This window comes from Paroedura picta, chromosome 14 (genome assembly GCF_049243985.1).
Source record: "Paroedura picta isolate Pp20150507F chromosome 14, Ppicta_v3.0, whole genome shotgun sequence".
NCBI lineage: Eukaryota > Metazoa > Chordata > Lepidosauria > Squamata > Gekkonidae > Paroedura > Paroedura picta.
In genome coordinates, this window is record NC_135382.1 from 24,830,806 (window position 1) to 24,857,153 (window position 26,348).

A 26,348-nucleotide genomic window follows, 5' to 3' on the forward strand; every position below is an offset into this window, starting at 1 on the left:
GCAAACTCTGCTCCCTGTTATTTGCGGGTGGTGTAAGGCAGAGAAACCAGCATGGTAACAATGAATGGCCAGGAATGCACTCCAGGATCAAAGAAAGAGGAATATTTGAGTCCAGTAGTGCTTTAAAGCCCCACAAGCTTTTCAGCATATAAGCTTTCGAAAGTAAAATCTCCCACTGTCAATATCAGGAGAAGGGAATGTTAACTTTCGAAGGTTTATACCCTGGAAATCTCGTGGTTTTTAAGGTTATTGGAGTAAATTATACACTAGGTCTCAGCTAGATTTTTAAGGTCTCAGCTCTTGCTCAACATTGCTGGACTCGCATCTGGCTCAACATTACTGAGGTGATCGAGGGATGTACAAGATAAACACACAAAAATATAAACATGAAGCCTTATTGGTCCGGAGAATGGTTTTGAAAGTGCCTGACATCAGCACAGATGAATTGCACTATGAAAGGTTTATTTTGAGTGGGCGAAGCTGAAAAAGTGTATGATGCAGGCCTGGCTTTTTGGGTTGGATGGGAGACCACCCGGGAACCCGACATGAACGGATTCAGGGCTAGAAATACTCAGAGATCCTTTTGCTCCATGGCTTTGGAGCCAGATTGAGAAGAGGCTTATAAATTCTTCTCTGGCCTCCTTTTTAAAAGAAGGAGCCCATTATGGGTAATTCATAGTAGTGAGAGCATCAGGCTATAGTCTAGGAGACCCAGATTCAAACCCCCACTCTGTCATGGAGGCTGACTGGGCAGCTTTGGGCCAGTCACTCTTTCCCTCCCTAACCTCCCTTAGAGGATGGTTGTGAGGATACAACACAGGAGGGGAGAATAACGTTGGAAGCTACTTTGACCCCCCTCTGGGGAGAAATTTTGGGTACTTATGGCATGTGGGGCCATAAGTGTAAATAAATAAATGAAAATATCCTGCGTTGCTGTGTTTCATCAACCAAGAACCGCTTATGGATATGTCAGACTTTCTAAGTGGCACGGCCCCTTTTTTTCTCATGGTATATTTATATGTTGTTGTTCTTTTTTATCTTTTCAAACTATATCCCTAGATCACTTGGACCACATAAAGAACATCGCGGGTTCCCAGTCAATAGGAATTGGCAGTGACTTCGAAGGAGAAAGACAGTAAACTTTCCCCTTAATTGTTGTTGTTGATCATGATAGGAATTTACTGAGCGATGTATTATGCTTCACATGGGGCTGCAGCTGAAAATGGTATCCCCAAGTCAGCTCCTCTCCTGAAAGCTGTAGGATTATGTAGCTCTCGCTCTTGCTAGTATCATATTGTGCATCATCCCGCTTTTGCCATTGGTGATAAATAATGTGGATATTAGTCAGCTGTGTGATTTGGCTAGGCTCAGCTTGGCTCAGCGATCATTGAGCTGGCCTCCTACACTCCACCTCATGATCACCGAGGTGGCCGAGCCGAGCCGAGCCGAATTGCCCATCCCCAGTCAGCACAAAAACTCACGATAAGGTGATGCTAGTAACTGAATATATACAACAGGTGAAGACCCGTCAGCTGTAATACAAGTAAATGAAATAGTTTTCAAGCTAGTCCACTATAAACAATTCCTCAAACTTCCAAAACATTAAAACAAACTCCTAGGCATTTTTTCATTTTCGGTATCTTCGTCAGTGATGTAAGATACTCTTTAACGTTTAATAATAGGTCCTCTTTAAATGCATTCCTATCATATATCAGCAGGATGAAATCTTAATCCTATGGTGATATGTATGTATGCGATTCAATCTTCAAATGTTTCTATGGTATCCACTATACAGAGGTCTGTATTATTAGCATCACCAAGTATAAATGCTCTTTAGTAGTGATACGGACCGTTTATGCACTGGAGGTTTCGTGCTGGGCTGCAGGCTGGGGTTTTAGTCGTGGCAGGTTGCCCCACCTCATCCTGCACCCACACAGGGGAGCATTTGACCCGGTGGGTCTCATCTGCCCCCAATTTGTGCTTCTGCATTGGAACTGGGGCATTGAAGTTCCCAGTGTGTAAACGGTCAAGGTGATGCTAATTACTGAATATATAACTGCTCTGAAGCAGAGGAAAGTACTGTATATACTCAAGTATAAACCGACTTTTTCAGTACATTTTTTAATGCTGAAAAAGCCCCCTTAGGCTTATACTCGAGTGAGGGTCCCCACTTTCCTGTTATTGTGGTAAAATTAGGTGCCTCGGCTAAAATTCGGGTCAGTTTGTGCTTGACTATATATATCATTTGACTCAGGTTTGCCATTTTTGACAGCATCAGGGCCGTGAGCCTAATAGGCCGTTCTCTTCTCAGAACACGGAGCATTTCCGAACAGGAAAAAGCACAGCTTGATATCTGGATGCAAGTCCATGTTCCACCCGAAAATCCTTCTAAACCAGCCTGGGTTTGTAAAGTGTAGACTTCCCACAAGTTTATTGCTTCTCCATTTTGGTAAACATAACAAAGTACATTGAAACAGTGCAGTAAGCCAGAAATGATGAGATGTCAGCAAGGCCTCTGCTGCTGAAGTAGTGAATTTTATTTCATACGAGAAAGTTTGAAACCTCCCTGTCTGGCGGTTTCACAGTCAATGGACCCCTGTGAGGATTCTTTGTGTCAAATCCCCTCTCTGACTGTGCTTCGCCTCACAGGCCATGTTTGTGTCAAGTTATTGCACAATGTCTTTGTTAACAGATTCCCAGAGGGGCTAGAAGATGTTTCAAAATATCCAGCCTTGATTGAAGAACTGCTGAGGAGAGGCTGGAGCGATTCAGATGTCCGTGGTGTTTTGAGAGACAATATTCTGCGTGTTTTCAGAGAGGTGGAAAATGTAAGGTTTTAGGCTTGTTCGTTTTGTCCCCTTTTTTTAAACCCATGTTACATTTCAGATAGTCTTCTCAGGAAGAGCAGAGTTTAGCTAAAAGTAGTCCAGTAAGCCCTCGTTGTGGAATAAGGTCATTTTGACCGCAAAGTCAACACCCTGTCTGCGGTGGAGAGCAGACAGATGTCTCTTGAAATCTCATAGGGCACATTCAAGTTTGCAGTCCCCTGCTGTTAGGACCGTCAGGGACCGTAGCTCAGAGGTATGGAACCCTTTGCATGTTGTAGACCTCAGTTTCTGTCTCCAGATCTCAGGAAGCAGGGCTAGGAAATATTTCCTCCACCCGAGACTATCATAGCCCCACGGTCACGTTAGAAAGCAATTTCTAGGAGTTGAGTGAGATAACAGGCACGAGATTTGACTCGTGACTCACAAAAGCTCATAATGAAACAAACGCAGTTAGTCTTCAAGAAGCTGCAGTACTTTGGTTTTACAGTACTAGGCGGTCTGTCTAGACGGATGAGCTAGATCGGGGCTCTCCCAGCTTTAAGCAAACCTGTAAGGACTTTGGAAATTGGGGAATGGGTGCACCACAAAATGGCTGCCATGGAGACCAGGGTCAGTTGCAAGGCACTGGGAGATTCCAGCCTTCTCCTGTCATGGCGAGAGCGTCACTGCAAACACAGCAGTGATGCATCTTCTCGCTCCAATGGAGGAAAGGCAGAACTCTTTCTTTGCTTTGGGGGTGGGGGAGGAAATGGGCTTAAGGAAACACGTCAGCAGGCGCCATGTTGGGGATCACCTGGATGAACAGAAAAGGCCAAATGAGACAGACGAATCAGTCCAGCTCCAGATAAGGCAGCTTCCTGCATTCATAATAATACAAAGGTCTTAACAGTTTTCACTGACTTTGAATTCTAGGTGCGGGACCAAAGTTCAGCGGAGACTCCAAGCGAAGAGGAGATTCCTCCCAAGAAGATCCAGCATTCCTGTCGCTTGGACCTGACGCTTCCTGTGCAGAGGACTGTCAGTTCCTCTGGAGCACCTTCCCGGGGACAGCTGAGCAGTCTGGTAGTCGCTTTGGGGATGTTTGTAGCGTTATACTGAGATCACCTCACACAACAGAAGCATGGCTCCTGTTAGACTCCGGGGCCCTTTTGCAGTCCTCGCTTGCTCTCTGTTTTCAGCGTTGGATGTGGCTGGGGTTCATTCGGTAGTTGTGCAAAACTCTGCACCCAAACGTTTTCTTCTGTTTTACCCCCTGTGTTTCCAGAATATAATCTCTGCACCCCGAAAGAAAAAGAATTGGGATGGGGAGGGCAGAACCAATGTTTTGAATAAACTACATCATTGTCCAGTTAGCATTGGGTGCGTTTATGTTAGCAGGGAGGCATTTCCTCAAATTGCCGTGTTTACTCTTGGGCAGCCTTTCTCCCCTTTTGTTACCATTGAGAAATCCCTGAAATATTCTTCATGTTTCAAGAAACCCCATAAGTGGCACGATTGTGCGGAACAAGGTTGGGAAGTATAGCTGTGGACACACCCACCCGGGCCCCCTCCTCTTCCCATCACCTTCAGGCCCATCATTGGCCATTGTGGGAAGGGATGAGTGGGTTGGCATGGCCATATATGGTCATATCGCCTGATATAAGTTTAAGAAACTTTCAGAATATATTAAAATGTAATTAACTCCCAACCATTCAGGAAACCCTTCCAGGACTGTCAAGGAACCCCAGTTAGTTCAGAAAACATCATCTAAAGCTTTCCCTAATTTTTAAAAAAAAGAAACAGGGAACTGAGACTTTTGCTGGTTGATTGGGAGTGGGGCGGGGACAAGGTTGCCTGCTACAGACCATTTCTCAGCTCCTGCTTTGTGAACCAATGGAGGGAGGAACACGGAGGTTATGTTATTTTGCTTTGGAAAAGCTCATTTTTTAAAATGGCTTTACCATGTTTTCAAAAGCAAAAAAAAACAAACAGTAACCAGTGGCAGCCTGAATTGTGGGAATGGTTCCCTTAATAAAAAAGAAAAGAAATGGATAAGATGGGAGGGGGGGGGAGGCAGACAGCAGTTCTTGGGAGTAATTTTCAACCTCCCACCCCCCCCCCCCACATTGTATGAAGCACACACCAGGAGGAAGAAGGGGGGAAGGCTGGAGGGGATCCACAAGGAAAAGCTTGTCTATAGTTCTAACACTGAACCCCAATCTTCACAAAACTTGGGGGGTTTATTTTTAAAAAATTAAATACTTAAGCCATACTGCAGCTTAGACAAAATGAAGGCAGGGAAACCTTGCACTAAAATGATAACTTATAAGTGAAAGAAGCTTTAAGAATCTCCTAAAATTTCAAAAGACACCCACTGCCTGAAACTGAACAAAGAGCAGAGACTGTGGCACAATTTCGGTAGTGGAGGTGTAACCTTGGGGTAACCTGCATGCGTAACCTGCATTTTTCTATTACCTCCAATCCAGGGGATAGACCCTCAATGTGTACACCTGTGAACACAAAGGTTGCGCACACATTACATGTGGAAACAAAACCAGCAAGCTTGATCCTAGGCAGACACTCAGATATTTCCCAACCCAGAGCTACAATCCTGCTCACTGTCCATCCAGGGCCCATTCTGCACACATAGGATAATGCACTTTCAATGTGCTATGGCAGCTGGATTTTCCTGTGCAGAACAGGAAAATCTACTTCTAAAGTGCATTTTCTATTGTATGCAGAATAGGCCCAGGTCTATCAGCTACCAAGCCCAAACAGATACAAGGGTCAGTGGTGTGTTCTACACAGCCATGGGATTCAGATTGGGGCTGCACCAGAAAAGGGGGAGAGAGGGGATGTATTTGAACCATCAAGATCGCAAATCAAAACTGAGCTCCCTGGGCTGTGATTTGCATTTTAAAGGAGAAAACTTATTGGGGTTTTAAAATGCTAACTGCAGCATAGAGAACCCTCTTTCCCCCAGGCAGGAGCAGGAAGGTTTTATGTCCTCTTTCCTTTCATGCATGGCCTTAGTATGAGCTACTGATGGCCTTAGTATGAGCCGCCCACATGCCCAGTTTACTTTTATAGGCTGATGGAGATGCAGAGTCTTTGCTGCCACATCTGCCTGGAGTCCAAGAGCCTCCAGGCTCAGAACCTGGAAACATTAAAATCTCTGTAGTTTACATGAAATCTGGGAAAGAAACAATTTTAAATTGCTTGGTTTCCAGCTGTTTGTATCTAATTCAGCTGCCGCTTTATTGCTTCGGGGTTTTGTTGTTTTTGCTTATTGCACTTCTCAAAAAATAAACACCAACTGGGATTTCAAAACTGAACTATAGTTTTAAACGCTGGAGGCTTTTCTGTTGAAAGATGGTGGTTCTGGAAAGAACTCTCAAATTGTAGCTGACTTCCGCTAACCCTGCAGGGTTTCCAAGGCAAGAGATGAGCTCAGGTGTTTGCCATCGCTTGTCTCTGTAGAGCAACCTTGGCATTCCCCTCCAAGTGGTGACAAGGGCTGAGCCAGCTCAGCCTTGAAGCTCTAAGAAGTTCAGGTGAGTTTGCACCTCCCCGTTTAAAGGTAGGGGCAGAGCGATTTCAAATCCAAAATTCATTACCATGCGTTGTGGATAGATTCAGCTGGCCAGCCATATGGGTCTGAAGCAGCAGAACAAAGTTTGAGTCCAGGTGCACCTGGAAGACCAACCAAGTTTCATTCAAGGTGTAAGCTTTTGAGAGCATGCACAGGTCCTCAAATACAATGAAATGGAGGGCAAACTCTACAGACTGTAAAGGAAGAGCTGTTTTTTATACCCCGCTTTTTACTATTCCAAGGAGTCTCCAAGTGGCTTACAACTGCCTGCCCTTCTTGTCCCAACAGACTTCCTGTGAGGTAGGTGGGGCTGAGAGAGCTCTGAGAGAACTGTGAGTAGCCCAAGGTCACCCACCTGGCTGCAGGTGGAAGAGTGGGGAATCAAACCCCATTCTCCAGATTAGAGGCCACCAATCTTAACCACTACAACAGCCTTTCTCAACTTTTTTACCATTGAGAAACCCCTGAAATATTCCTCAGATTTCAAGAAACCCCAGAAGTGGTGCGATCGTGCAGAATATGGTCGGGAACCACAAAACCCTGGTTGAGAAAGACCGCACTACACCAAAAAGGCTATCACTGTAGCCTATGAGGTCTCTGTCCTCCCTGGTATCTGTTCCCTAATTTCCAGGGGTTTCCCAACCTGATTTGGCATCTCATACACTCTGCCAGTGCCCAAGGGAACATGGCAACCCCAGGAATCAACTAGAGCAATGGTCCCCTACCCCCAGTTCGGGGACCGTGACCGGTCTGTGGATCAGTCATACCGGGCTGCGGCTCCTCCTCGTCCTCCTCCCCAGCTGCCTTGGGGGCTGCTTATTTTCCTCTCACAGCTGTTTTCAGCATCCTTTGCCATCTGCAGCATACTCAGTCCTCATTCAGATTCTGTGGATCTGTGTTATTTTTGCTAGACTATAAAGTTATGTTTTCTTCTGCCTCCCTGGAGAATTGACCAGCTTCTTTCTGTGTGGCCTGGTTTTTGCAGCTCTAGGCTAGAATCTTGACTGTAACCAGCACGTACAAGACTCTAGTGCCCTCTGCTGGCCTTTGCTACCTGAAAACGATCTCCTTTATGTAAACCTTTGCAACCAATAAAATCAGAGACCAGTGGCACCTTTACGACCGACAAAGATTTATTCAAGGTGTGAGCTTTCGAGTGCAAGCACCCTTCATCAGACTAAGAACTGACCAAGTCACCCCAAAGGCACACGAGTATACTAACAGTAAAATAAAGCCACACAACCACTCTGGTTGTCGAGAGCCAGCCCATAAAGTTTTGCAGAGGTTTTGACATCTGTCCAGGCCTGCTGTGGATCTATGGTCTTTCAGGTCCGGTTCTGTAACATTGATAGGAGGCATAATAAAAAAAAGGAATAAGGTGGCACTTCAAAGATTATCTTTAACAGGTACTACATACCTATCCAGTGTAGCTCTTGAAGTATGAATTCCATATTTTTGTGTGGGGGGGTAGTGGTGGTAGGCAGTACAGGGGTGACCAAACTGTGGCTCTCCACCTCCCCCCCCCCGGCTCTCCAGATTAGAGTAAGGTGACCAGATTGTCCCAGTTTTGGAGGGACATCCCAGTTTTGGAGGGACATCTTGGAGGGACCAGATTGTCCCAGTTTTGGAGGGACAATACTATTTTTGCATTCTATGCGTTCTATGAAACTTTTTGTTGCTCCATATAGACCAAATTTTTAATCAAGACCCCCCCCTGGTCAATGGTGTCCTGCTTTACCAATGTTAAAATCTGGTCACCTTAGATTAGAGACTGTTGCTGCTCTTGCTATCCCAGGCTGGGTAACTGAAGAGACACTCCTCCAGCCACTTCTAAATTACTTGCCAATCCCAAGAGTTCTTCAGGAACGGCCAAAGGGCTGTAGATCTTTAACCTTGAAGAGTGTCTTGAGCAGAGTGGCTCTTATGTTACTCTTTGCTATAAAGTTGCCAGCAAACATGTAGGGGGGGGAAGGTCTGTCCCTTTCATAGCTGCTGACTTGGATGTTATTTACCTCCATGCCCCTCCTTCACATTGAAGCTCCTATTAAGAAGATGACATTTCCCCCCACCAGAGGGTTAGCAGCCCTGCTAGAAAATAAAATTGCTTGCTTTGGGAAGTGTTCGTCCAATCCCATCTTTTAATTAGTGACTCTGTACCAGATCTTGAGATGATCCAAAGCTTTAGGAGATTTGGGGAAGGAGGACTTTGCTACCACTGGGAATGTGAGAGATGTCCTAAAACTGTCATCTTTGCTCTCCAATATTGATTGCAGGGTCCATGCAAGTTCTGGATCTTATACTGATGGTTGAGCTGTTATGAAAAGGGCAGGCTACCCTCCTACTGAGAGACAAAGAGTATTGCAATTCACATGAATATTTGTGTGTTGTGTTGTGATCAACATGTTTCCTATTACTACTGGCAGACATTGGTCATCTCTTGGAGGGGTGCTTAAAACTTTCAAAAGGGGCTTCCCATGTTGTGTTTATGTCGTGTAACTGGTTTTGCAACATATTAAGTCTGTTTTGCAATCACTGTGGAATGGTGCTTGATTATTCAGTTGGGAATTTATATCCCGCTTCAGAGGAGATCCAGTACGGGTCATTTCCATCTCCTCTAGGTACTCCTCACAAGAACCCTGTGAGGGAGGTTAGGCTGAGAGACTCACCACTGGGCCAAAGCTGACATTGCTATGGAATCATGGAAGGGATCTTCAGGGTCATCTAGTCCAACCCCTTGCATAATGCTGGAACTCACAACTATCTGCCCACTCTCAGTGACCCTAATTCCATGCCCAAGTGATCCTTCCACCAAAAATCTCCAGAATCCAGCCTGGCCTGGAGGAAATTCATCCACCATCCCACAGTGGTGATCAGCAATTCCCTGGGCATGCAAGGAAGGGCCACAAGAGACAAACACTGACATGTCCCTTCCTGCCCCCCCCCCCACTCACAATCCACCTAAATTCACCAAATCAGCTTTTATTTGTGCAAACATTATAAGGAGGGAAGGAAAGTGTGCTGAAGCCTCCCACATGTAGAATCATAGAGTTGGAATGGGCCATACAGGCCATCTAGTCCAACCCCCTGCTCTATGCAGGATCAGCCCTAAGCTGATCCTGTATAGAGCACATGCCTTTGCAACTGGAACGGCAGTAAAGGCAATGCTCTAGGATCCCCCCTCCCCCACAAAAAGAACATTATTGGAAATCCTAGAGAGTCCCATGACATGATGAAATCTGTTCCTATTAAGGAGAATAAGAAGAGCTGGTTTCTGTATCCCACTTTTTACTCTCCGAAGGAGTCTCAAAGCGGCTTACGATCGCCTACCCCTCCTCTCCTTAATGCAGACAACCTGTGAGGTAGATGAGGCTGAGAGAGCTCTGAGAGAACTGTGACGCTGCCTGTGGAGGAGTGGGGAATCAAGCTCAGTTCTCCAAATAGGGGGCTGCCGCTCTTAACCACTACACCACGCTGACTCTCAAGTGAAGTGGCTGGAAATGATACTAGAGCTTTACAGGATGCTCTTTTGGTAAGTCTCTGTCCCCCTTACCAGGAGTCTCCTTGCTGGTTTTTTGGCTTCTGTATTGTTTAATAGAGCGTGGTGCAGGGTGGTAAGGCAGCCGACATGCTGTCTGAAGCTCTGGCCATGAGGTTGGGAGTTCAATCCCAGCAGCCAGCTCAAGGTTGGCTCAGCCTTCCATCTTTCCGAGGTTGGTAAAATGGTAATGACTGGAGAAGGGAATGGCAAACCACCCTGTATTGAGTCTGCCAAGAAAACGCTAGAGGGCATTACCCCAAGGTCAGACAAAACTCGGTGCTTGCAAAGGGGAATACCTTTACCTTTACCTTTATTGTTTAACACTCCATTTACCCTCTTTGCGGGAGGGGGGTGGTCCTTACAAACTATTCCCTGCTTTCTGCCAATGCTGAGGCTGGATCAAAGAGGTAAAGGAACTTGTTACACATGGATGCCTGAAGGGGGCAACACTGCACAATCTGTGCCATTCTGACATGCACTGTGCCTACCTTACACACACACACATTTTCTGGACATGTGGATCAAGTTTCCTCCAGGAGTGGCTAAATGGGAGACGACCCCACCCCCACCCCCAAATTACTGAATTATCACAAGAAATGGCAGGAGAAATAGACAGCAGCAGGGGGAGGCAAAAGTAGCTTCATTAACAGAAGGACAAAGAGTATTTCCATCTCTTGCTCTTCCCATAACCTCAGAAATAAACGATCCGATAAATAATTTAAGACGATGTCTGAAAATGCCTTTGCTTTCCAGCTGTTGAACCCGCCTCGACCAGCTCTTTGCAAAAATCACCGACTGTGATCCTGATTCTGAACACGCCGTCCCGGTTTGGCCAACTGGCTGCTGCTGGGCTGGATCCAAACCACAAAGGAATGTTAATCTGCCCACTGGAAGCCCTTCATGTTTTGATCAAAGCAAAGCTTTTGCCTTCTTGTTTCTCTTCCAAAGAAAAAAGACACAAGGCGTAAAGGACAGAAACTTTTCCCAGTCGCCCTGGACAGTGTAGATGGGCACAGTGTAGACGGGCACAGTGGAGTGCTAGCAAATAAGTAGGGATGCCAGGCTCCAGGCAAGACCTGGGGATCCCCTGACATCTCAGTGGCCAGGGGGGACTGGCAACCCTACAAATAAGCAAGTGCGAGGTCGACAGCACAGGCCCCTACCTGGAACCTCGTGGCTTGGCAACTGCTCGCCTTCCCACCTAGAGCTATTTGCCGAAACCATTCCCAGACACGGAGACATCGCCAGGGGGCTAAGGAGCCTTCCTTGTAGTTTGGTGTGACGCTTGCATTCAGTCCAACCTGATTTCTAATTGGCTGGCGATTCTAACCTGGGGACTCTTTGCTTGAGGTGGGTCTGCAGCAGAAGGCAACCCTCTGGCCCAGGTGCTGAAGGTGGAGATGGCGGGATGCCCACAAACAAAATGGGGAGGGGGCAGAGCTATTCATGGCCAGACACACTTTGAGCATGTCAGAGCCCAGCCTCTCAGGGGGTTGCATTTTGAGCTCTCCTCCACCCTCTCTTAGAAGCCTTTCCACTCACATGGGGAAATCTGTAATCTGTTTGGGCTTTTCCCACGGGTGGCTCATTAGTTTGGTGTGCATGTTAAATGAACTAAAAAATGCCTGGTTGGTAACGGAGTTATTCCTTGCTATATCCTCCCTTCCAAAAAAGCTCCCAAGCCCCCTTTTTCAATCAAACTGAAAATTACTCTGCTTTTGAGGCCACTGAAGTGTCGTTCCTCAAATGCAACACTTATTGAGAAAAATATATATAGAAAGGCAAGTTTAGGAAGAGGAAGTAGTTACGCACAGGAAATGCAGAAAGATTACTTCCCGTGAACCCATCCGGAATGGGCGTAAAATCTTTCAAACAGTTATTCTGAGCCTTTTCTGTGCAGAGCTACTTGAGAAGCCCAAGCGAGAATAATTAATATGAAAAAGCAAGCAGGAAGCCTGAGGCGCCAACCTGTGAGCCGCAAGAGTGCAGAAAATGTACCTTGAAGCAAAAGCATTCATGCTGGACACAGCCAGCAGCCTTTGGGGTGAAAAGTTCTAAGCAGCACAGACTTTCCCGTTCCTCAATATACAGCCAAGGATGAAATTCCAAAAGGGGAGGAGGAGTTGGTTTTTATACCCCACTTTTCACTACCCCCAACAGTTTCAAAGCAGCTTGCAATCGCCTTCCCTTCCTCTCCCCACCACAGACACCCTGTGAGGCAGGTGGGGCTGAGAGAGCTCTGAGAGAACTGCTCAGTCAGAACTATACTATCAGGGCCGAGGCGAGCCCAAGGACACCCAGCCGGCTGCAGTTGAGCAGAGACATAAAAATATGCCATCAGTTTTAACCCTATAAAAAACCCTGTCTTGATAGCCCAATATTAATAATCATCATTATCATTATGCGTGATGTCACACTATAGGATCCAACTGGTGTCTACCACATCATCAAACATCTTTTGCACTGCAGCTGGGAATTAGTCAAGGATTTTCTCTGGCCGTTCTCAAAATATCTTTGAAACTGAAGACCACTGATGAAAAAAAAGGAAGTGTATCACATTTCTATCATGCCCCCTCCAGGCCTTTCCTGGATATATGTGACATTTCTTGGCTTTCCATGTGTGAGTCAGGCATGTCCATCTTTTTCTCCTCAAATCCACACCTGCATCCCTCACTTGCAGTTCTCTCCGTGACCCTGCACATTCTGCCCAGATGTTAGGATGGGTCAGCTTGACTTCAGTTGCACCAAGGAATCCGTCATCTTTACCTAGAAAGCAAAAGTTTAGAAGGAGAAGGTGTTGATAATTCAACAGGAACCACAATAAGCCAGGGGAGGTTCTCTCTCTCCAAGATGTAAACTGTAAAACATTCCAGAGGCTTTGAATTGCTCTTAGTTGACCAGAAGAGATACTATAAAAATGTACTTAGTTAAGCTTCCCATATGCTTCTTTCCACAAGTCACCATGTGGTTTCAGAAGGCCAAAAGAATCTATGGAACGCAAGTAGCAGATAAATTTGATAAGAATGTCACAAACTTCACAGCAACATGGCCTGCAAGCAGATATTGTGAACTTCACATATTTCAGGAGAGATTATGTTTACGTTCTGCAAATTTACCAGATTCCACCCAATGCATTATCCTAGATTGCCAGCTTCACAAGATTCCTTCTCCCTCTATTACATTCTAAAAGATTCGTAAATAAGGAAAGAGCATTTTGAGACTTACTAAATTATTATTCACCTGAAATAACGTTAGTGGTTGGGAAATTCTTGGTGGAAGTTCTAAAAATGAGAACTAAACTTTTAAAGCAAATTTTACCGTAATTGCCTTGTCGTTGTTTATATATATCTTCAGCTGTTTGACCTTTTCTCACTCATATGTTGTAATGCTGTGGAATGCCAATAAACGTAACCAACGAAAGTGAACATCACATGAGAAATAAAGACAAAAACATACTGGGGGAAAATCAGGGACTTCAAGTCTTAAAACATTCCTCACCTTTTTTTCACCTTTTCCTGGTTCTCACCCTGTCATCATTTCTGGTTCTACAGCTGCTGAATGAAGCTCCACGCTCAGCTTGTAAACAAAGACTGTCTTTGCATTCTCAGGCTTCTTATCAACATGGCTGGAAGAACCACTCTAGTATTATCAGCTGGCTCTTCGCTCCCCTTAGTTCAAAAGAATTCCTTGCATTTGCTTTAACTGCTGACCCTACACCCACCACTTGCCTCAGCCGTCCTATCAGTCTCTGTAATCTGCAGAGGACATAACGGAAAGCACTGGAACACCTGAAAGACAAACAAAATCTTTTACCATCTAAAGCTTTGGTGGGCTAGAGATAGTGCTTCAGGTGCCAATGGGTCTGTGTATTTGGAAAGGATGCAGTCTTGCAGATAAGAAAGGAATGTTGTAAAGGACTACTGTTGGTTTTCCAAGAAATATCTTGTTAATCATTAATAAGGAGGGTCAAGAACTAGTGGAGTGGGATCAGGTGTTTTTCTATGGGTGCAATCCTATATATGCGGAGCCTCTTGTGGTACAGAGTGGTAAGGCAGCAGAAATGCAGTCTGAAGCGCTGACCATGAGGTTGGGAGTTCGATCCCAGCAGCCGGCTCAGGGTTGACTCAGCCTTCCATCCTTCCGAGGTCAGTAAAATGAGTACCCAGCTTGCTGGGGGGTAAACGGTAATGACTGGGGAAGGCACTGGCAAACCACCCCGTATTGAGTCTGCCATGAAAACGCTAGAGGGTGTCACCCCAAGGATCAGGGGATACCTTTACCTTTACCTTTAATCCTATATATATTTAGGATTGTGAGAAGCATGGCCAGAATCAGGCAACAGTTGTTATGTATTTGAAAAATGTGTAACATGGCTGCCTCCATTTAAAATAATGAGAACATGGAGGGGGGGAATCTAAATTTTAAAAAGTGCAGGCTGGTTGCCTCACCCATAAGTGGTCCCTCTCCAAACTCCGTTCCCTGGCTCTGCCTACCCAAGATCCGTTTCGCAATGCATGCTCTTCCTTATCATAATCTTTAAGCGCTCTTGAACCCAGTTCAGATCCTACAAGTGTAAATACTGCAGCGGGCTTAAAGGGACATTTGAAGGAGGACTTCTTATGTGCTTTTGCACTCAACAAATGAAACTGCTCTCACCCATCCCTGATGCTAACAGTTCAGAGACTCTTGGTAAGAGACATTTCTGCTGTGGTGAGGAAATGGCTTGTTTCTTTGAAGCCCTGCCTGGAAATGTGGCAAGCTCACCATGTGGAGAAGCCCCTGAAATATTTTTCAGGCTTTGAGGAGCCCTGGAACCAGGCCAGAAGTGATGTCAGCTGGCCATGCCTTCCTATTACACCAGAGGAGGATTGGGAGGGGGAGAAAGGAGGCGGTTTGAAGCAGGAGTAGACATCCAGGCTCCGCCCCTTTCCCCAAGCCTGCTGACCACACACATTCTGCTGACCACACACAAACACCACCCCTGAGTCAATGGAAGCAGCAGCTTCCCTGTTTTCACAACAAAGCTGGGGGGAGCTCTCACGGGGACCTGTTCGAATTGGCTGTGGGCAGGTAGGATCTAGGTTGACCTCCAGCCAACCTTCCTTTTGGAAGGATGGGGCAGACAGGGCAGATTTCTGCACTCCTTGTCCACAGTCAACGCGTATCCTTTCCCATGTGCCATTTCCCCTCCAGAGGATTTCAAAGCCAGGGTGTTGCAGTGGTGAAGAGCATTGACTTGGTATTCAGGAGAGCCATGGAAACTTGGCCTTTGGCCAGCCACACCGCCTCAGCATAACCTGCTTCGCAGGGTTGTTGTGAGGAGAAAATGAAGAGAAGAGAATAACATTGGCCACCCTGGATCCCCATGGGCGGAGAAAGGCAGAGTATAAATAAACAGAGGTTTTCAAATAGCAACCGTAGAAGGTACATCACAATAGTGTTAAAACACTATAACAATATCCTGAATGTCCATTTTAAAAGGGCAAGAAGACTGCTAGGTATTGAGGGGAAAGTATCACGTAACACAAAGAAGCACAGTTTATACGGTAGGTGTTTTTGCGCTCACCAAAGCCATCGGAGTAGAACACAGAAGTATCCCGCTGTGTAAGCATAGCTGAAGAGGATGAGCAACGCATCCAGGGTAGCCCAAATTGGACCAGGAACTTAGGCACTTTTCAGTCTCCGTTTGCCACTAGGAGTGGGCTGAGAGGAAAATAATCGCCCCCGTCCCCAGTCTGTCCTGCTTGTCTGCCCAGAGGAGAATGAGAGAAAGACTCGGCTCAGCCAGCCCCATTGCCCACGGGACCATCCGTTGCCCGAGCTCTGCCTGCCCCAAGCTGGCCAAGCAAGTCCAAGCATGGCCCATTCTTTTGTCAAGCAGGGAGTGCTTTGACCAGATAGCCCCTTCCCCACATCTTCCCTGGGGCGTGCACTGCTGGCTACTTGCCTCTTATTTGGTGGCTCTAGTGAGAGGGGGTCCTGGTACATACCAGGACTTTCCCCAGTATTCTTAGTGGCCAATTGGCCCCATTTGCATTGTGGAGACAATATTGCCAAGGTCAATAATGGATAATAAATTCCACCGGGGAGGTGTCTCTGCTTGCAGCAGCCTCGGAAAAGGCCAGTAATAATTCTGGCAGGGCAGCTACACCGGTCTGCAGAGGCGAAAACAAACCAAAAGTTTGGGGCAGCACTGAAGGCTGTAAGGGTTTTCATCGTATTGTTGCATACGGATTAAAATTGTGTTGCTGCATACGGTGTCAACAAGCCTCCTATTTCTAATGCAGGTGAACACACTTAAAGTGCTATACAAATGCTAAGTACCTTTAAAAAACTGTTTGATCTGTATTGCTTTAATGCTTGTTGCTAGCTGCCCTGGAGAGATGTGATAGCCAGAAAGGAGGAAATCAAATATGATTATTCTCTGTATGCTCAGAAACTTTCTTCCTTTTGCTCACTATTTTACTGGGTACGGACCTAACCCTCTCTCCCCCACCCACCCACCCACCCAGCTGGCCCACCTCCAGCACTGTCAGCAGTTGACAGGAGAGAACCGTGGCTTGAATTAAGGGGGCAGGTGCAAAAGAGCATCTTGTTTTGGACAAGGCTCTGGGAGACCAGGGGCCACCACCCACGAGGCCAGCATACTCTTTGGGTGACCTCGGGCCGGTTGATTCCTGTTAGCCTAATATACCCCACAGTGTTCTTGATGGGGCAAAATGGAAGCAGGAAGAAATATGTATGTCACCCTAAACTTCCTGGAAGGAGGACAGGAAAAATGTACTGGATAGAGAAGATCAGCAAGGACTCAACCACGGAAGGGAAAGTGCAACGGGTCAGAGGCTAAGAAGGGCTGGTCCTTGGATGGGAGATCACTCAGGAAGACCCTGCCTAGGGAGGCCAAGTCCAAAACTGCCTCTGCTCCTCACTCGCCTTAAAAGTCCCTTGCTGGGGACTTAAGCCACCCCCAGGCTTGAGCCATGACTATTTGACTCTGTGGAACAGGTGCGTTCACAGCGCCAGGGCTTCATTGCCAACAGGTAGCCGGGTCAGTCTGTACAGAAGTCAAATCAAAGCAGGAGTTCAGTGGCGCTTGCAAAAGTTATTTCAGTTTAAGATGTCGCACGACAGAGCTGGCTTCACCAGATTCACTGTAGGCAAAGGATTTCTATAGACAAGGGAGGGGGGCGGCCTATGCAAGACCCGGGAGGATCTGATTCCGGGCACGGGTGGCGTCCCAGGAGGAGATGAGCCAGACAGACAGACCCCACCACCCCGCCCCCTCCTCCCGCTCGCCGGGGCCGAGTCGTGGCCTCCCCAAAGCCAGAAGGGGCGGCCGCTGCTGGGGCTCCCCGTCCCCGTCGGACCTCCGCCGCGCTGCTTCCCTTCCTTCCTTCCTTCCTTCCTCCCCTGGCCGGGCCCGGGGCGGGGATGGGTGGAGTTGCGGAGCCGGGTTTCCTGAAAGGAAGTGACCCAAGGCAGCTGGAATGCCAGCCTGGCTGCGCGGCTCCGCTCCGGCTCGCTCCGTCGTGCAGCGCCCGCGCCGGGGAAGCCCGAGCCCCGCCAGCAGCAGCGGCAGGGGCGGCCCAGAGGGCGATGCCGCACTTCACGGTGGTGCCGGTGGACGACCAGCGGCGGCCGGACTACGACAACTTGGAAGGGCTCAGCTGGGTGGACTACAGCGAGCCCGGCGGGGCGCTCCGCCAGCGCGATGCCTACGACTCGGTCAGCTCCGACGGTGAGTGGCGGGCGGCGCGGGGCGGCCGGCCGGGGGAGCCTTTTGTCTCGCCGCCGTGGCGTGGCGTCGCTCGCTCCTCCCGGGAGGGAAAGTGCCGCTACTCTCGCTGGGCGGCGGGCGGGCGGGCGAGCTGCCAGCTTTGTCGCCGTCGGTTCCTTCCAGCGTTGCTGTTTCCGACCGGGGGAGTCGCTCCTCCGCCCGCGAGTTCGAGGCGCTGCGTGGAAAGTGGGCCCGGGCATTGGACGAGCTGCTTTCTTCTACCCCGCTTGTCATTCTCCGTGAGAGTCCGAAGCGGCTTCCAAACACCTTTCCCTTCCTCTGCCCACAACAGGCACCCGGTGAGGTGGGTGGGGCTGAGAGAGCTCCAAGAGAACTGCCAAGTGAGAAGAGCTCTGAGAGAACTGGGGATGGCCCCAAAGTCACCCAGCTGGCTGCAGGCAACAGAGCGGAGAATCAAAGCCGGTTCTCCGGATTAAAGCCCCCTGCTCTTTAGCTACTACACTACACTGGTGTTTGCATGCTGCATCAGTGCTGTGGGCCCCCGGAGAGTGTTTCTGAGCATGTGCAGAGCTTCCAAGGCAGTCCTTACCAGGCCAGCAAGCAAAATGAAGTCGGGGCGAGGAGTGTCTTTGTGTCAATCCATGCTTGAAGCCAGGCCTGGTTCATGTGAGCGAGCAAGTGTTTCTGAGCATGTGTAGAGTTTCAGCCTAGCCCTTGCCAGAAGACAAGATGGGAAACAGTGGTGATGCTGTGCCTCAGGTGGTTAGCTGTGGGTGCCATTGACTGTAATTATATGTACGTTCACCTGGAAGTCAGCCCCACTGAACACAGGCTCCCTTCTTCTGCAGCATGAGTCAAGACACTTCCATGGCTGAGGACCTAAATGACCCCTCCTGTGAAATAAACAAGACACGGTCCTCCAGGCAGTGTGGCAGCTACAAGCAGCGGCCTCTGATCTGGAGAACTGGGTTTGATTCCTCCCTCCTCCACATGCAGGCAGCTAGATGACTGTAGGCCAGTCGCGGTTCTCTTGGAGCTGTTCTCACAGAGCAGTTCTTCTAGAGCTCTCTCGACCCAACCTACCTCGCAGGGTGTCTGTTGTGTGGAGAGGAAGGGGGAAGTGTTTATAAGCTGCTTTGGGACTGCTTTCGTTAGTGAAAAGTGTGTTATAAAAACAACATCTTCTTTTTCTTCTTGTCCTGCATGAACATTCCTTCCATGCTCTGGGTGCTGGTCAAGAAACCTGTCTGTTGAACTGGGCCCTGAGTTCAGATCTTCCCCCAGTTCTTATTCAGGTCCAGAATTCACCCCCAAAAGAGGCACCAGGCTAGCTTTGCCACGTGATAGGATCAGGTCTACTTACTGAGCAAGCGTGCAGTTGGTCTGCCAAGGTGGAAGGCAGGTGGATAGGATCCATGGCTTGCAACCTGCTCCCAGATCTCCAACACAAGCGCATAAAGCAGGGCTTCCGCATAACTCGTTCTCATGCCAACAAGGCTTGTACAAAAGACCTTCTTGGCCAATTCTGAGTAGTGGGATAGACCGAAATTGCCAATCAGAGTTGGAGTCTCCAGCACCAAAAGGGCACGAAGTTAATTCCTCTTGTGTACATAACTTGGCCTGTACAAGTAATGCAATCCCCAGTGGCTCACCAGAACATGTGAAAGTTCCCTCTCTGCTTTAGGCCAGAGGTCTAGCTTGCTTTCTCTGCCAGCTAGATGCCTGCGGGATGGTTGACTGCGAGGCAGGCAGATGCAGCCGCCTTCTGATTCCCCCCAGCATCCAACGTCCAAAGGTATACTGCTCTGACCCATGAAGGTTTCATTAATCCATTATGGTTAATAGCTACTATTCGGCTTTCCCTGTGTGAAGGGATGTAAAGTGCTCAGATGCAAAGGAGGACTCTTATACCAATCGGGTAGCCGGGGCCATTTCAGAAGGTGTCTCTGTTGGGAGAGAACAGAGAACTTGCCGGCATCCTAATCCCTTCTCTTTCTGAGTTTGGTAAAAGAATCCGAATGAAGTGTAGTGCTCAGAATGCTACAGCAGGGTCCTTTCAAGTAGGCAAACTTGAAAATAGAGGAATGTTGTCAGTCAGTTTAAGTCCCCACTGGGGAGAAAAGTGGGGCATAAATAAAGTGGAATCAATACACACGTGGAAGTGCTGGATGCCTGCTAAGAATTTAAATGCAGAGGTTCTTTTAAAACCCAGATCCCATCTAGGTCTTAAAGCCAATCGGTGGTTTGACCAGGAAAAGACAGCCGTATAACAAAGTTATTGCTGTTCAGTACCTATTTAAAACAATGTTTCATTTCATCAGCTGGATATTTACATACATCTAATGGTATAATTAAGCAAGCGCTCTTATATCTGACGAAGTGTGCATGCACATGAAAGCTTATACATCTTGAATAAAACTTGGTTGGCCTTAAAAGGGGCCTCTGGACTCAAACATTGTTCAGAGTCATTAAGCGATAGTCAAAAGAGCAAACAAGCTTCTTATTCAGATGACGATCCGGATATTTTCTTCTCGGGTCTGATTAAATTACACAGGAAAAGAAGAAATGCTCAATAGTTTCTGGATCGCCTTTCTTAGCCTGTGAATCGTCCATTTACGAGAGCATTTGGGAGTGAATTTATTCTCGCACGGAAAAACGCCCCATTATCTTGCAAGAGGTTCTTTTAAGCAGGTACTGAATGCATTTTGCTTACTGTTGAGTAGCTGGAGTTTGTACATGTTTAAGATCAGAGTGTTCAAATCCTGGGGATGTTATTCCCAGGCTGGTATTTGTTACTCTAGAAAGCCCTGGCATGTTTCTTCCTGGCCTATGTGCTGGGCTTCACACTCCTTTGTCCTGTGCCAAATTTTCTGTGTATAATTTTCATTTCAAACAACACCTCACAAGATGAGGGAACTCTGGCGAGCCTAAACATCTGGGGAATTTAGAAGTCTTTTCTTAGATGCTTTTGGCCCCAGATGCCTTTGAAGCGTCATAAATATGCAAAGCATTCCTGTATGCATCCAAGGGGAGGTAGATCTTTCCATGTTTTCCTCCCCTCCCTTTCTTTTTCTTTCCCCCTCCCTTTTTCTTTTTCTTCTCCCCTCCCTCCTGTACAAGCAGCCAGATGGCTGTGAAAGCCCTTCCACCCTCCCTGCCAGTTCATTCCCACTTTTCATGAATGGGGGGGGGGGGCTGCTGTCTGGGAAAGTCCATCGTGGGAAAGAATGGCCAGCTGTTCCATTCCCGGGCAGGCAGAAGGTGGTGGAGCTTTTGGGCTGCTGGCTCAGCAGTTCATCCCTGTGACTCCAGGCAAGAAAAATCTGGCAGTGAAATGAGCACGTGGCATGTTTGGATGAATGTGTGCCCCAGGGCAGTTAGAAATCACGGCCACTTACAAATACCTTTTGCTTTTAAAAGGATGGTTTTGGTTTCTCTCTCAAGGGGAATGCCACTCTAGGGGTTCTCGGATCAGAGAGGTTTTCTGGGATCTGTGCTAGCCCAGTCTCAGAAAGCAAAGCAGGGCTGGCTGGTTACTACTTGGACAGGAAACCGTCAAGGAAGTCCCAGGTTGCTCTTCAGAGGCAGGTGATAGCAAAGCACCTTTGTTTGTCTTTTGGAAGCCATGAGGAGTTGTATAATTCCTGCTGTTCTGTGATATCCTCCACGTGTCAACTGTGGAGTGCTCTCACGTTGAAAAAAATTTAAGTCAGCATAGCACTGGTCCAGTTTGAGATGAATGCAGTTTCTAGGCGTGATCCCCCCCTCCACCAGAGAACAAGCAGTGAAGGGTTTTGTTTGGACTTTGGGGGGGGGGGGTTCTGGGGTTGTTTTTGTACTTGCTGAGATTTCGGTACAAATTGTGACACTCACAGATCTAAGATATCAGAGGTTCTAGTCCTAAAGAGTGTGGGTTGGATCCTGTCTGCTTTTCTGCTGGCCAAAGGAATAGGATCACAGCAAAAGATTATCCTACGGACAGCGTTCTCTCTGAGCTGTTAGCACAGGAAGGCCCACTTAGCAGCAATCTGGAGCCACACAGGGGTTCTGCCCATTTTAAGATTGCAGCAGTGATATTATCATAGAATCCTAGATTTGGAAGGGGCCAGACAGGCCATCTCGTCCAACCCCCTGCTCAATGCAGGGTCAGCCTCAAGCATCCAGGATAAGAATCTGTCAAGTTGAGTATTCTACTCAGGATGTGACCTGCCCTGCTCTGTAGAGGGGGGGGGGATTAGAGGGAACATTAACTATGGATCCCGGGGCCAATGTGTGCAAAAGGGTTTTGATTAGGAGGAGAACTAGGCAAAAAGAATGGGTAATATGTTAGGAGCCAAGCCACTGTTTGGGAGACAATCACAATTGTAGAAGTCTGTTTGTTTATAGAAGCCTATGTAAACTTGATTTTTAAAAAGTAAGTTGAACTCCTTAATCTCATGCTGCTGTTTGCTTTTTCTTCTCTACTGTTCACTCTGTTTGCTTTGGCTTATCTTTAAATGCAGAAATTATAGAGAGGGAATTTTTCAAAAAAATAATTCCACGAACTGTGCTTTGCTGGGCTGAGCACCAGGCATGGAAGTTTCACGCATGTGCTGGTACACCTGCCAACTGTAGCCATTATAAGGTGAAATCCTAAAAAACAAGGATCTACCTATATATATTACCAGTTGGGGCTGTGACTCAGTGGCAGAGAAAGTCCCAGGTTCAGTCTCCAGTTTAAAGTGTTAGGTAATATAAAGCCCCTGAAGAGCTGCTACCCATCAGAATAGGCAATACCAACCTTGATAGACCAATGGTCTTGTTCAGGAGAAGGCAGTTTCATATGTGCGACCCATCTCTATCCCTGCACACAGACTTGAGCATAGAAGGTTTCTTCAGCACAGGACATTAACAAATCCTGCCACTTCAGAAGGATTGGCGACCATGAGAAGCCAAGTACAACTGAAGTGTTGGATGAGGACCTAAGATCCACGCTTTGCCATGAAACTTGTTATATGACATTGGGCCTCTCCCTCCCTCCCTCCCTCCACCTAAATAACTTCACAGAAAAACATGGCCAGTTCATAGTCTGAGGACGAGTGCTTGCACTCAAAAGCTCAGGACTTGAATAAATCTTTGTTAGTCAAAGGTGCCACTAGACTCTGATTTTGTTTAGTTGTGCTGCACAGCTACCCACTTGAATCTAACTTCACAGGGTTGGCTTTTAGCTGTTCGGAATGTACTAGGTAAAACATAGTATTGTCTAGTATTACCCAATGTCTGCTGCTAATTCCCATGGTGTCCCAGTTACTGCCAGCCCAGTCAAGTGTGATCTTGTGGTGCTCGGGACTTTGGGCTGGTAATCTGTCCATCCGAGCCCCGAAAGTGACGCTCACGGTGTCTGAGCCAATCAGGTGTGAAGGTTCAGACCGCCAAGGCCTTGAATGTTCCATGGCAGTTATGGCAGTTCACCAGCTGTTGGCCGGTGAAGATGGGATCAGATGAGGAGCGTCTGTGCCTTTTGGACACGTGCTTTGTAGCAATTAACTGAGAATCCTTTTTCCAGAAAGTATTCTCGTCATTGCTGTACAGGAAGTCCTGGATCCAGATGAGGCTGTGTCTAAACTTGCTAGATTTTCAAGCGCCGGAGGATCTGGGTGTGTTTCCATGTTAACCTTTTCTTTGCAGGCAGAACAATTTGTGGCCTCAGTTGTACCCACGTCATGCATGTTCCTTGCCAAGTAGAGGAGGCAGGCTGGATAAGGGGCGGGCAATATGGGAGACACGCACAGGTTGCCTTTTTGCTGAAAAGGTGCCTTCAGGCATAGGTGAAATTGAAGAACAAGTCCCGGGCTGTTTGCTTACAGCTTTAATGTGCCCCTCTTTTCAAACAAACTTAAGGCAGATGATAAAATCAGACTCCAGGAGCACCTTTAAGACCAACAAAGATTTATTCAAGGTGTGCTCCTGGGTCGCATAACGAGTTTATACAATTTATACACAATAATGAACACTGGATCTTCACTCCATTGGCCAGTTTTCGATTTAATTTCTGTCAAAGAACACTTGCATAATTTTATGGTTGGGAGTCACCACAACATGAGGAACTGTATTAAAGGGTTGCGGGATTAGGAAGGTTGAGAACCATTGCAGTAGAGAGAAACTCCTGGAAGGGAACAGTTAAGTTCAGAGGTGATCCCCCACCCCACCCCCTGCAGTGTTTCACTGTTTGAAATAATGGAAGATACAACCCTTGGCCTTTCTGAAACCCCCTTGTTTCCCCAGTAGTACCGCCATCTAGCTCTGCCCACTTCCTTTCTTCCAAAGTCGCCTGATTACTTTTTAATGAACGGCTTAAGCTTTGGCTGTTTGCGGTGATGAAACCCCATGCTATGGGGAGATTAAGGCATTCTGCCGTCTCGCTGGCTGGCAAAATGTGGCTGGGCGTAAGAGCCGTCTCCCGGGTTTGCTTGTTGCTCGAGACTGCCTGTTTAGTGCTTGCTCGATGACTGAAGGTGGCGGGATGTGGGATGCTCAGCAGAACCGTAACCTAAAAGGAAGTAGCGGTAAGTGCTTTCTGAGCAGAGGATTCCTGAGAGGTATTGGAAAGGTTTAGCACGGGCATTTCAATTTCATCAAGGTGTTTGGTTCAGGTCTGGATTAGTTTGCATCACTGGAGGGCCTGCCCTGCCCATGCAGGTGGACTGCAGCCTTATTTACTCCCCTTGATGCAACTGTTTATCCGGGGGACAGACGAGGTGACAAAACCTTCCTTCCTTCCTTCCTTCCTTCCTTCCTTCCTTCCTTCCTTCCTTCCTTCCTTCCTTCCTTCCTTCCTTCCTTCCTTCCTTCCTTCCTTCCTTCCTTCCTTCCTTCCTTCGTCTCCAAGCAGCTTGCTTTTCTCCTTCCAGTTTTTCTTTGGGTCATGCTGCTTCTCAGTTCTTCCTTGAACTTCAGTAGGTTTTGGAAGAACTCCTTCATTAGTTTACGCACCCTGCTTTGTTCTCTCCATCCTCAGATCTGCACCCTGACCGAAATCCACAGGTCATAGGCCATTCTGTACAACAGTCCTGATTGCTGCATGGAGAGTAGTTGGTTTTGCTTGCTGCTTTTTGTCAAGATTTCAGTGCTCCAAATTCTATCTGGCCTTGGTCATGCCACCACCAAAGAAACTGATTTCTTGAACTGCATATATCATTGAAAGAGATGGGTTTCTTAGTGCCTGAATCAAAGCATATGGTGCAGGGGTTGTCAAACTGCGGCCCTCCAGATGTCCATGGACTACAATTCCCATGAGCCCCTGCCAGCATTTGCTGGCAGGGGCTCATGGGAATTGTAGTCCATGGACATCTGGAGGGCCGCAGTTTGATTACCCCTGATATGGTGGGTTGTTATAATAAGTGATAGGCAGTGCAATGCAGCAGGTGGGGCAGGGGTCTACAGCCTTTGGTTCCAGAACCAAATGTGGGTTCAGCACCCAACCAAATAAGAAAAAGAAATCTGTAAGTTAAGTACTATTGGATGATTGGTGTTGCTAGAATAACTACAATGTGAAAGGAATGACAAGCAGAGGGCTTTATGGGACTAAAGGACTTCTTGGAGATGGAGAAAATGGCAGAAGGGAACAGTTGCAAGAATTCTCAATGCAGGTCCTGCACATATTTATGCTAGTGAACTAAAACAATTACCCAGGGCGTTCGGTATGTTCATTTTTACTTGGCATAAGACTTCATTTGTGCCACTTTTCAACAAGGGTCAAGCAATATCCAATGTTTGGCTGCAGGAACATTGTGGATCATTAGTTTAATTTCAGGAGGCCCTTTGTGGTGTTGTGGTGCTGTCAAGCTAAGCAGGATGAGCCCTGGTCACTATTTGGATGGGAAAGCACCAAGGAATGCCAGGGTTACCACACAGAGGCAGGAAAAGGCAAACCCCCTCTGTTGGTCTCTTGTCTTGAGTACTCTATGGCAGGGGTAGACAACCTGTGGTCCTCCAGACGTTCATGGACAACAATTCCCATGAGCCTCTGCCAGCAAACGCTGGCAGGCGCTCATGGGAATTGTAGTCCATGGACATCTGGAGGACCACAGGTTGACTACCCCTGCTCTATGGGGACAGGGCTAGATACGTGGGTCCGAAGTAAGCCAGGACACTAGGAGTTCAGTCAGCTCTTTATTGTGAACTCGGCATGATGTTACAAGAGTCCAAACTTAAGCGAAGTAACCCACAACCAACCCCAACTTATATACAGAAGCCACACTATAGATCTTCCTGCCAGTGCATGCGATTGGTCAGTTTCACTTTAAACTGACTAGATCTCTAATGGTATCTCACCACACATTGGTCAGTCACACTGCAAGTTTACAATTCTGCTTCAGACCTCAAGCTTGGTCCTCCGTAGATCTACAAACACAGCACCCACCATAGCTTCAACTTGCCAGTGCTTTCCCTCAGCACTTGGAAGAATTGGTGCTGCGTTTTTTTGTACCCTGCTTTTTCCTACTCAAGGGAGCCTCAAAGTGGCTTATGATCGCCTTTCCTTCCTCTCCCACAACAGGCACCTTGTGAGATAGGTGAGGCTGAGAGAGCCCTGAGAGAACTGGGACTGGCCCAAGGTCACTCAGTTGGTTTGGGGATTAATCTCACTTTCATTTTGATTTTAGATAGTTACCCCCAGTGGGGCCAACCTACATC

General features: G+C 47.4%; 2 protein-coding genes across 6 annotated transcripts in view; both read left to right on the plus strand.

Moving 5' to 3' along the window:
* The window catches only part of LOC143823330 (dipeptidase 2-like), a 39,088-nt gene extending 34,908 nt beyond the window's left edge, over nt 1-4,180 (plus strand). For all 3 annotated transcript variants that reach the window (XM_077309519.1, XM_077309520.1, XM_077309521.1), the window contains 3 exons: nt 1,060-1,135; nt 2,693-2,828; nt 3,741-4,180. In XM_077309519.1, coding sequence (XP_077165634.1) covers nt 1,060-1,135; nt 2,693-2,828; nt 3,741-3,926 — 398 coding nt within the window. In that variant the 3' untranslated portion in view covers nt 3,927-4,180. The remainder of the gene's footprint in view (nt 1-1,059; nt 1,136-2,692; nt 2,829-3,740) is intronic.
* A 13,085-nt stretch (nt 4,181-17,265) lies between these two features.
* SLC12A4 (solute carrier family 12 member 4) overlaps nt 17,266-26,348 on the plus strand; it is a 46,565-nt gene continuing 37,482 nt past the window's right edge. The window contains exon 1 of one of the 3 annotated variants that reach the window (XM_077310580.1): nt 17,266-17,675. In XM_077310580.1, the coding sequence (XP_077166695.1) occupies nt 17,369-17,675 (307 nt within the window). In that variant the 5' untranslated portion in view covers nt 17,266-17,368. Of the gene's footprint in view, nt 17,676-23,195; nt 23,312-24,125; nt 24,221-26,348 lie in introns of those variants that run through there. The other 2 variants (XM_077310582.1, XM_077310581.1) reach the window with 2 other exon arrangements.